General features: G+C 43.3%; 1 protein-coding gene across 3 annotated transcripts in view; it reads right to left on the reverse strand.

Annotated features, from left to right (window-relative positions):
• ACSL1 (acyl-CoA synthetase long chain family member 1) overlaps positions 1-12,130 on the reverse strand; it is a 43,985-nt gene that overhangs the window by 2,882 nt on the left and 28,973 nt on the right. For all 3 annotated transcript variants that reach the window (XM_004382758.3, XM_023737202.1, XM_023737203.1), the window contains 7 exons: positions 11,805-11,939; positions 10,660-10,794; positions 9,932-10,027; positions 9,205-9,277; positions 5,489-5,577; positions 4,739-4,855; positions 1,432-1,575 (listed from right to left, as the gene is read on the reverse strand). In XM_004382758.3, the coding sequence (XP_004382815.1) occupies positions 1,432-1,575; positions 4,739-4,855; positions 5,489-5,577; positions 9,205-9,277; positions 9,932-10,027; positions 10,660-10,794; positions 11,805-11,939 (789 nt within the window). The remainder of the gene's footprint in view (positions 1-1,431; positions 1,576-4,738; positions 4,856-5,488; positions 5,578-9,204; positions 9,278-9,931; positions 10,028-10,659; positions 10,795-11,804; positions 11,940-12,130) is intronic.

The raw sequence follows: 12,130 nt of genomic DNA on the forward strand, positions 1-12,130 counted from the left end.
CCAGGTTAAAAACTCCTGGCTCTAGAGTATGGATGGCATCAGGAATCCTACAGTGAATGTTCAAACGAACCACTGAAAACTAACAACTTAACAAAAAGCCTATTTTGTATTTACTTTCACGTACACTTTATAAAGTAGGGCCAAATAAGCAAACGAGGTGACAGATATCTGAGTACTGCTTTTAAAAAAGAGAAAGAAAATGTATACAGATAAACTTGGGGGAAAAAATCTCCAAAACCTCCTCCTCTACAATAACAAAAAACAAACAAACAAACAAAAAAATCAAAAGCATGGTAAGATTCTAGGTAAAAAACAAAACAAAACAAAAAACAGGTATACTCTTAAAAAAAAAGTAGGTACATTCTTGTATAAGACTAGAAAATATTATTTTAAAATCTCAAGATTTGTAAAAAGATTTACTTGCAGGGAATCACTCTGCCTTCTCTTCCTTACAACCATCTACCCAACATTTTGACAAATAGAAATTTTACTGTAGTGTCTACAATTTTGACTTGGAGCATATTTTGGTTCACAACCACTACTGCTCTAAAATAATTTAGTCGGGTTTAGTATGTTTAAAATTTTTGAACTTTTTATTAATCACAATATCAGTATTTCCTTCATAATTAAATTAAAATTATATATTTCCCGCCCCCACATGTCTCTGGGTACACCAGATGTGGTGTGATAGATCGCTTTGTATGGCATTTCTAGCCATGGTCTTGTAACTCCCACCCAGGTGACTGGGCGGGATTGTGAGACAGGGTAATTGTGACCCACCAAGGGTATTGAAATGAGCCACCCAGAGGTGGTAAAGAAAAGAGCCCACCACCACCAAGGAAGGAGAGACTGGCAGGAGACAATGGGCTTCCGGGCCCACGGAGGGAGAAAGCTGAGGGCCTTTGGGCTGAGACTGAGGGCCAGGGAGAAGCCTACGCCTGACTCACGAATTTGGGACTTCCCAGCCTCCAAAACTGCGTGAGCTATTCCCTTTATACGGTTCGTGAGTTCTGTGAGACATTGCGGTGAATTAGGGAACCCAAAGACGGGAGGGAAGAGTACTGAGGGGAGAGGGAGTAGTTAATGTTAGAGATGATGGAGTGGTACAGAAGCTTGCAAAAGTTGGACATTTGGGACATCTTTAATCTCCACCTCATAGGTACCAGCTTTGTGCCGATCCTTATGAAAGAAATTTTTTGTTTACTAGGCCAGTCTAGGTAAAATATAAACATAGAAATTAAAGAGAAAAACGTTTTCTGGACAAAAAATGTCAAGCAGCAAAAACCAATAATGCATTAATGACATTCTAGCATGTCAGATATGAAAGTTAAGTCATACTAGTCTCAATCTTTCAATCCTATTTAAAGCTCCTAGAGTACAAGGCATTAGCAATGCCTGTGCAACAAAGCGTACAACTCAGAAAGCACATACCTGCAAGCTTTCTCCGTGTACAAACACCTGAGCAACAGGTTCACTTCGTACGTAGATCGTTTCAATTTTTTCAGGGGCTATGTATTCTCCTTGTGCCAGTTTAAATATGTGCTTTTTCCTGTCGATAATCTTCAAGGTGCCATTCTGTTTATCGGAGGGGAGGGGGCTATGAGTGGGTCCAAGGAAGGCTTCCACCCGGCATCAATCACACGCGGTACAAGGTTTTCACATGCACTATCATTTAATCCTCGTGACATCTTGCTGGTGTCAGGTATTATCCCATTTTATAGAAAGGAAAACTAAGGCTTAGAGAGACTGAGTCCCTTGCCCAAGGCCATTCAGCCAAGCACAGAGAGAGCGGGAACCATGGAGCCCATGCTCACTCCACTTTACCAAGTGGCATCACTGACTTGTCAGCCAACCAGTGGCGCCCTGCTTGCTACCTTTAGTTTAGCCCATTCCCTTAGTCTCGTATCTGAATTAGGTGCATACATATCTGGCTCTACAAATGAGTGAAGTTCCTTGAGAGTAGGGACATAGCTTACTCTTCCCCTCACGGTTTGCTGCACAGAATAAAGGTTCAATAAACGTTTACTACACTAAGGCAGGATTTCAGTTTCCTCTATCAGTGTCTCTCGGGGCGGTGGGGGAGGGCGCTCCTGGTCCTTTGGGTAGGGTGAGTCTTTGCACAAAGGACCACCGTACATAACTGCTGGAGGATTAGCATCCTTGGACCAGATCGACCAAATGCCAGTCGTATCCACCACCACCCCCTTTCAAAATGGTAGCCAACACCACCCCACACTTCCATCCATCCCCACTGTTGGACCACTATCACGCCTCCAAAAGTCATCTGCTAGAAAGATTCTAGAGTCTCTCACTCCACACCACTTCTCCATCTTATAAAGGAGCAAACTGAAGTCCAGAGACGTTATGTGTTCATTAGAGCCAGAATTAGAACTGATACTTAAACCTGAAAAGCGGGACTTCATTTACTCCTAAAGGGCTTGGGTATTCTGTAATCTGAATTGATTTGGGGGGCACTTTTCTCATCCACAAAAATTCCAGAGTACCAAACACCTTAAATCTACAATAATTTGATCATATACAATCATCATACACAATAATAAAAAATAGCCATTTTAGTGCTTGCAATTGAACATGGTAACAGTTTACAAATAGCAGTGCTTGTTACCACAGCTGAAAGAACTGGTCAAATCTATGAGTAGGACAAATACGGCTTCTTGTATGAGCCTCTTACTGCTGAACTCTGTTTGGAATTTCTATACAATAAATGGTTCTGAAATTAAATTCAAAGGAGTTGGTTTAGTCCATGAAACATTCAATTTTTCATGAGATGACAAACCTAAGACACACATTTACAAGCAGCTAACAGACACATGAGGAAATGCGATCCCTGGCCGTTAGAGAAATGCAAATCACAAGTACAATGAGATACCACCTCACCCGGGCATTACTGGCACGAATCGAAAAAACAGAAAATAACAAATGTTGCAGAGGCTGCGGCGAGATTGGAACTCTTACGCACTGCTGATGGGAATGCAAAATGGTACAACCATTTTGGAAAACAATATGGTGCTTCCTTAAAAAGCTAAAAATAGAAATACCATATGATCCAGCAATCTCATTTCTAAGAATATATCCTAGAGAAATAAGAGCCCTCACACGAATAGACACGCACACCCATGCTCACTGCAGTGTTGTTCACAATAGCAAAAAGATGGAAACAACTTAAGTGCTCATCAGCATATGAATGGATAAACAAACTATGGTACATACACACAATGGAATACTACACAATGATAAAGAACAACAATGAATCTGCAAAACATCTCACAACCTGGATGAATTTGGAGAGCACTATGCTGAGTGAAATAAGTCAATCACAAAAGGACAAATACTGCGTGAGACCACTATTATAAAAACTCATGAAAAGATTTACACGTAGAAAGACACAATCTTTGGTGGTTACTAGGGAGGGGAGAGGAGGGGAGGGAAAAAACACTAACTAGACAATATATAAGTGGTAATTTGGTAAGACAGTACACAATTCTGGGGGAGTCAGCACAACTTGACCAAGGCAAAGTCACAGAAGCTTCACAGACACATCCAAACTTCCTGAGGGATCGAGTTACTGGGCTGAGGGCTGGGGCCCATGGTCTCGGAGGACATCTAGCTCAATTGGCATAACATCGTTTATAAAGAAAATGTTCTACATCCTACTTTGATGAGTAGCACCTGGGGTCTTAAAAACTTGTAAGCAGCCACCTAAGATACGTCTATTGGTCCCACCCCGTCTGGAGCAAGGGAGAATGAAGACAACCAAAGACACAAGAGAAAGATTAGTCCAAAGGACTAATGGACCACAACTACCATAGCCTCCACCAGACTGAGCTCAGAGCAACTAGGTGGTGCCCAGCTACCACCACCGACTGCTCTGACAGGGATCACAACAGAGGGTGCCAACAGAGCAAGAGAAAAATGTAGAACAAAATTCAAACTCATAAAAAAAGACCAGACTTACTGGTATGACAGAGACTGGAAAAAGCCCGAGAGTATGGCCCCCAGACACCCCTTTAACTCAGTACTGAAGTCACTCCTGAGATTGACCCTTCAGCCAAAGATTAGACAGGCCTATAAAACAAACAATAACACATGTAGTTCAACCATGTATATGAGACTAAATGGGCACACCAGCCCATGGGCAAGGATGAGAAGGCAGGAGGTGACAGGAAAGCTGGACATATGGAAATGGTGAGGAACCCAAGGTCAAAATGGGGAGAGTGTTCGCGTGTCATGGGGTTGGCAACCAATGTCACAAAACAATATGTGCATTAGTTGTTTAATGAGAAACTAATTTGCTCTGTAAACTTTCACCTAAAGCACAATAAAAAATTTTAAAAAAAGACAGAAATACATTTTTTCACAAATTCTTACCATACATCCCAAGAAGGCTACCATAATTTCAAACTGCCTTGTTTACCCAATGCATCAACATCAAGCCACAGCCTCCATACTGTAACAAGCCAGAGTCTCTTTTGATTTCAAACAGAAAACATCAAAACAAAACACATTTGCTACAGTTAAAGGCAAAATCCTAAACAAGTTTTCTAAGAGTATAAACTGGTTCACTGCAAGAAACAGAACAGTTTACATTATACCACTCAACAAGCAGAAAGGGAAAGAGAAAAGTTAGGGTGCCGTAGGGCAACTGTACAGCCAATGGGACACCTTCTTCCCTGCAGTGGAACAAAACTATTTGGGAACAGAGGAGGTAACAACTCACTGGTAACCATTTCCCAACGTCCCCGGTGTGCAGCCAGCCATCTTTATCCAAAGCTTCTGCTGTTTTTGCTGGGTCCTTCAAGTAGCCCTTAAACACATTTGGCCCCTTCACACACACCTGAAGAACAAAAGAGGATCTGTTAATAGCATTTACTGGGGCTTCTCTGAAAGAAAAAAAAATTGGTGTGTGTGTGTTTGTGTGTATGTGGTTAACCCAACCTTTAGCTAGAAGCCCTGAATTCCATGATCCAGAGGGAACTACCAGACCCCTCTGGTATCTCATAAGCACCCCCAATGCCCCCACTTCCCATTCTTAATCACTTCTACTGCAGTCAAACTGTAAGGCTAATGCTTGCCTAAGTCCTGGCTCAAAGATGCTGGAAAGTCTCAAAGGGGCTGAAATCACTTTTAATTAATTAGGCTTACCATCAGTAGCCAGAAGCTCACCAACAGGTATTCAGGGCAATCAGCGGCTAGAGATGTGCCCTGAGGACTTAGGCCACTGGAGCCTCGGCATGATCTTGGACTCAAGTCCCTATCATGCCTGGACGAGAAGGCAGGTGTCAGTGTGCCCCTGAGTGTTAAACATGAAAGTTCCTTCATAATGCAGCCTGTTCAACTCCAGATCACCAACACCACCGAGCTCAGTAGCTTTGTATGACCCTGTGTTAGAGAATGGCCCTGCATTCCTAATGGCTGGCTATCAGAGGAAACAGCATTAAGGGTGAATGACTGATGTGATTCCACTCACCTCACCCTCGCCCTTGGCAGCCATGTAATTCATTTCTTCTACATCAACAAGTTTTATTAAATTGCAAGGCATTGGGGCACCAACATGGCCTGTATATTAAATAGAAGAATTATCACTCATGATATCCTTCAGTCAGCCTTCATATTATTTTTATAACAAACAAGCCTCCTCACAATAAAAGAAAGCTGGTATAAACTTTTGGTTTCTGTGATCACAGCCATTCCTCCCCTGGTAAATGAACGGAAACCCTGGTGGCATAGGGGTTAAGAGCTCAGCTGCTAACCAGAAGGTCAGCAGTTTGAATCCACCAGGTGCTCCTTGGAAACCCTATGGGACAGTTATTCTCCGTCCTATAAGGTCGCTATGAGTCGGAATCGACTTGACGGACAGGGGTTTGGTTTTTGGTTTTTTCATTCCCAGAATAGAGACTAAAATACTCAAATGTCTCATCAGGACATTTCTGAATTATTTTTCAAAGTTTAAGTAATTTGGATGTAGATTTTAAGGGTTACTGTGAATACCCAGCAGCAAGCTTTCTAAAACGTTTACCTGGTGATGGCCCCTGCCCGCTGTTTGTCCCTCCTTTTTAATCACCCCTCCCTCACATAGACTTCTTATTGTCCCGATTCTCCATAAGAAGAGAGAACACAGGCATCTCTGGCAAACCTTGATTATACTGATGGAACCTGTACATAGACCAAGAGGCAGCCGTTTGAACACAACAAGGGGATACCGCGTGGTTTAACGTAAAGAAAGGTGTGCATCAGGGTTGCATCCTTTCACCGTACCTATTCAATCCGTATGCTGAGAAAATGATCCGAGAAGCTGAACTATACGAAGAAGAACGGGGCATCAGGACCGGAGCAAGACTCATTAACCACCTATGATATGCAGATGACACAACCTTGCTTGCTGAAAGTGAAGAGGACTTGAAGCACTTACGGATGAAGATCAAAGACTACAGCCTTCAGTACAGATTATACCTCAACATAAAGAAAACAAAAATCCTCACAACTGGACCAATAAACAACATCATGATAAACGGAGAAAATATTGAAGCTGTCAAGGACTTCATTTTACTTGGATCCTTAATCAATGCCCATGGAAGCAGCAGTCAAGAAGTCAAACAATGTATTGTATTGGGCAAATCTGCTGCAAAAGACCTCTTTAAAGTGTTCAAAAGCAAAGATGTCACTTTGAGTACTAAGGTATGCCTGACCCAAGACCAAAAAACTCACTGCCGTCAAGCTGATTCCAACTCATAGTGACCCTATAGGACAGAGCAGAACTGCCCCATAGGGTTTCCAAGCAGTGGCTGGTGGATTCGAACGGACCTTTTGGTTAGCAGCCAAACCCTTAACTGCACCACTGGTGCCCGACCCAAGACATGGTGTTTTCAGTTGCCTCATACGCACGTGAAAGCTGGACAATGAATAAGGAAGACACAAGAAGAACTGATGCCTTTGAATTACGGTGTTGGCGGAGAATACTGAATATACCATGGACTGCCAGAAGAACAAACAAATCTGTCTTGGAAGACGAACAGCCAGAATGCTCCTTAAAAGTGAGGATGGTGAGACTTACTCTCACAATCTTTGGACATGTTATCAGGAGGGACCAGTCCCTGAAAAAGGACATGATGCTTGGTAAATTAGAGTCAGCGAAAAAGAGGACGACCCTCAACGAGATGGACTGACACAGTGGCTGCAACAATGGGCTCAAGCATAACAACAATTGTGAGGATGGGGCAGGAACGGGCAGTGTTTTGTTCTGTTGTACACAGGGTAGCTGTAAGTCGGAACCGAGTCAGCGGCACCTAACAAGAAGAAGACAGGATGATGCTTTTACTAATTTAACTCTATTGTCAAAGAGTGTTAAGATTGGGTTGCCTTTTCCAAAAACAGCACTAACAGAAAGTAGATGTATTTTAAGAGTTTCACAAATAATTCTTCCTATGTTTTAATAATTTCAGCTTATCACAATTACTATTCCAAATTATCTAGCTGTTCAGGAACCTGGGGTTAAAAATTAAACACCATGAAGAAGATTCACAGAATGTGCAGTGCTACTGATCACTTTTGTGTGCCCTTTCTAGCCATGGTCTTGTAACTCCCACCCAGGTGATTGTGCGGGACTGTGTGATAAGGTAATGTGGCCCACCAAAGGGGGAGAAAGAGAAAGAGAAGGATGGAGGAAGAGAGGGAGAGGGAGAGGGAAGGAAGGTAGGGCGGCGGGGGGAGAGGCAGCAGGAGAGACCCGGCAGCAGGAGACAGCATGTTGGGCTTTCCAGCCCATGAAGAGAGAAAGCTGAGTACCTTTGGGCAGAGGCCTAGCACCAGGGAGAGGTGTGCCTGTGAGCACAGCTGGGGAGAGGCTTCCTGATGGAAGAACTGTATCCTGAGTGTTCCTGAGTCTGAAATGTAACTGTTACTTCCCTAATAAACCCCATAATCACGAGTATTGTCTGTGAGTTCTCTGTGGTCACTGCAATGAATTATTGAACCCAGCAGAGAAGTAGAGAGTGCTGTGGGAGGGACAGCTGGTGTCAGAATTAGTAAAGATGGCGGAGAGAGGAGGCTTGTCTGGCCTCCACCTCATGAGAGTCAGCCCTGCACTGTCGCTCTTGGTTCTCCTTCCCCCTTGTGGGGCTGGAGGAGGTCAGACACTGCCCCCATGTCATTTTTACAGAATGTTAGCATCAGTCCCAGCAGAATCATAAATCTGTGTTACCTGATAGTGGTAACATTTATAACACACCATATTAATCAGGGAAGTTTATCTATCCCAGTGTAAAGTAGACTCTTAGTGTGGCACAGAGGGAAACACAGTTCTGCAGTGAGACCCAGGCTGGAGTCCTGGCTCTAAAGCATAATGTTGCATAAATTCTTATGAATTATTTACATGCTCTTTAAACAACAATCCACAGTTATCTTATACCTCACCAGGATGTCCCTGGGATCAAACACACATAACCTCCATCTTAAACACCTAACATAGAACCGTATCTATGACAAGTACTCAATGAATTATTTTTGTGTTTGCCTTCCCTGTTTCCTTTTGGGAGAAAAGGTCTGTATTTGATTTATATCCGTAATCCCAACACCCAGCACAGCCATTAGTACACAGTGTAAATTTAATAACTATTTGTGTCTTAAATACACATAATTCAATAACTACAAATAATTAAACTACCCAATACAAATAATTAGACCGACTATTTGTCTAGACTATTTGTCTAATCAATTACTGAAAAGATCTGCTGGGCCCAACACTCGGAATCTGGTATAAAAGGTAAACCTCACCACACTGCCACAAAAGCCGTTTTACAGATAGCTCCCTGATTTCCAAGCTTGTTGTCGCCAAAACCAAATTCACTGCCACTGAGTCGATTCCGACTCACAGTGGCCCTATAGGACAGAGTAGAACTGCCCCATAGGGTTTCCAACACTGTAAACCTTTATGGAAGCAGACTGCCACATCCTTCTTCCATAGAGCCGCTGACAGGTTTGAACTGCTGACCCTCTGGTTGGCAGCTGAGTGCTTTAACCACTGTGCCACCAGGGCTCCCCTGTCTGTCCTAAAGCCTAATAATTTGAGACAAAGTAGCACTTATTTAAGTGAGGCAATAAATCAAATCGGTGAGGAATCCAATTCCAATAATTCTGATAATGCAATCCCAATAGCCCGATTCCCATAAAGCACCTCCCCGATCGTACCTGCTGTCCAGTCTCCAGGCACAGTCAGGCAGCAGCCGGCAGTGCACTCTGTCTGTCCGTAGCCTTCGTAAAACTGGGCCAACAGATGAGAGAGATTACTGAAGGGGCACAGCGGGAAGTGCAAAGGTAATGAAGTTCTTCTAACTCCTAAGTAATGGCTGACTGTGGTGAAATCTCTCTTCAAATTTTCTGTTTAGCAAATTCATTCAATAGTAAATCATGCTTTCCTGTGTAACCCAAATATCTTCACTCCCGTGCCAAACACCAGCCACTGTCCACGTTCATCTACTTAACCCCCTGCAGACGGCAAATGAGAACACCTATGCTGCAGGTCACGTTGCCAACTACCGCCCAGGAACCACTGGCTTTGTCAGCTCCTGGCCCTGCCCTCCACATGCTCTGTCACCGAGTCCCTGCTGTCTTCCAGCCCCTGAAAAGATGCTCTCAGCACCGCTGCAGGTTGGTTTCTCACCTGTGATCCATCCCTCTCTCTCACGGCTGACCCTAAACGCAGGTTGTGCACCTTACCCTGGAGAACACTACACGGACGCAGCCTAAATGCACGCTCCCTTGTCTAGGGTAAAAAATTTATACTTATTTCTCCAAGCAACCTAGGAATAAATGACCTTCCAAAGAGAAATAAGACATATACAAAGAGAATAAAAAATGAGTTTTCATAAAGAAGATGATTCAGTATTATAAAGTCTGACGGGAAGTCCCACCTCACCTGACAGCCAAGCGCCGCTCGCAGAAACGTCAGCACCGTAGCAGACACTGGTGCAGCTCCTGTCACCATCATCCTGACTTTTCCTCCCAGACTCGACTTACAACGTGGGGAGAGAGAAGAGGAAACACGTGTTAAATAATAAAGAGGAAACACGTGGCCTCCTCAGTGAGAGAGATCTACTCAGAATGCCTGTGCCCTAATCCACCACAGCCTCCCAACAGGTGCGCAGAACCCACACCTCAGACAATACACCGGGAACCTCAGAGGTGTTCGTAACTGGAATACAGAATTGGAGTTTCTTTCTACCCATAACTACTCCAGTCAGCCTCAGTGGGTGTGAAATAAACCAAGCAGAACAAGAGTGTGGTGGACCTGTGGCAACTACCACAGTTTTGGTCTGTTTTTTTTTTTTTTTTTTGGAGGGGGAGGACATGATGCCTAAAAAAATTACCTCAAGAATGACATACTTACTCCAGAAACGCTAAACAAAAATGAAGACATGGTAACACTATAATGCCCTAGACAGATACAATACTGTTCAGATTTATCTTGGACACAAGGTTTATTTAGTGGCTTTGTCCCTAATTTTTAGAAATGTGCCAGAATTAATAAAAATATTTCATTCTCTCCTTCATCTCCATATCTCCAAAAAACAAAAAATCCTCAAAAAAATTTTGAAACCCTCATCAGTTTACCTAAAAAATAATAGTTGTGAATCGATTTGTTACCTGTATTTTGTGGAAGATGAGTTTATCCCACAGACTGTTGTTTCTAATGATGCCGCTGCGAAGCTCTGCTTCTTTCCTCTTGGAGGCAAAGTCCAGCAGCCACCGTTTCAGTGTGGTGTCTGCTTGTGCAAAAATCTAAGGAGCCAAGAAATAGAAAGGTTCTCAGAGAAGCCAGAAGCCCTCCCTCAAAACGAAGAGTATTCAAACTGCCCAGTCCAACTTCATTTTGGAGACGGCTCATGCCACATGCTGGCCTTGCCACGGGCATGTGGTCCCTGACCTAATGGCTGCCCACAGAGGGGCTGGCATTTCGTCAGTCCCTGCCTTGGCTCAATTCTGACTCATGATGAACCCATGTGTGTCAGAGTAGAACTGTGCTCCATAGGGTTTTCAGTGGCTGATTTTTCAGATGTAGACTGCCAGGCCTTTCTTATGAGGCACTTCTAAGTGGATTTGAGCCTCCAACCTTTTGGTTCACAGCTGAGTGCAGTAACTGTTTGCATCACCCAGGAGTCTCAATGTGGCTAAGTAAGTACAGTGAAACCTGTGAGACTGGAAACTCGTTGGGACGGCCTTGTTTTCTGGGGTCTCACAAGTTTTGTGCCTGTGACAGGGTGCAGTCTTACCACTTTTCTATCACTGTCTATTAACGGAAAATATCTGAGTTTTCCTTCTGTGACAGGTTTCCACCTTATACAGGTTCTGGCTTTCACAAGTTCTACTGGAATATCTGACATGTGGGTGGAGCTTTAAAATCAATAAAATCATTTCACAGTTATTCTTTTCATGTAAGCCAATTACCAAGTTGATGAGATATACAGGAGGGGGAAGGTGGTAATAGTCTCTTTTATAGATGAGAAAACAGGCTCAAAGATTTATTGTGGGAACAAAATGACCCCCACCTGACACCTGTATTGTGCCTTACAGTTTCCAAAGTGAGTTCACATGTGTTCTCACAGAACTCTCACCAACAACCCCATGAGGTAACTATGTTCTAATTTTACAGATGAGTAAAGGGTAGTCCCGTGAGATTAAGAGGACTGTCCACATTACACACATGGTACATGGCTGAGCCGAATTCAAACCCAAGCCTCTGACTCATGGTCCAGTGCTCTGACCCCAACACACTGCCCCTTAGAACTTACTCGGTCAAACATCCGGTTCAGCAGTCTGGGAACGACAGGAAAGATAGTGGGTTGAAGCACCTTGAGGTCATCCATAAGTAGCCTGATATCTCCTTGGAAAAATCCTATTTTAGCTCCATGACACAGCATCACACACTTTCGAGGTAAAGAGAAACAACAGGACATTGTATTGTTGCTACATGTGTTACACACAAACCACACATATTACACACAACCACACATATTACACACAAGACTGCAGTTTTAGTATTTTAGAGCAGTTTCCAGAAATCTTAAAGTTACTGAATATAGGTATTTTTTTTTTCATTCTCGGGTCACTACAACAT

The sequence above is a fragment of the Trichechus manatus genome, unplaced genomic scaffold (genome assembly GCF_000243295.1).
Source record: "Trichechus manatus latirostris isolate Lorelei unplaced genomic scaffold, TriManLat1.0 scaffold00099, whole genome shotgun sequence".
Classification (NCBI taxonomy): Eukaryota; Metazoa; Chordata; class Mammalia; order Sirenia; family Trichechidae; genus Trichechus; species Trichechus manatus.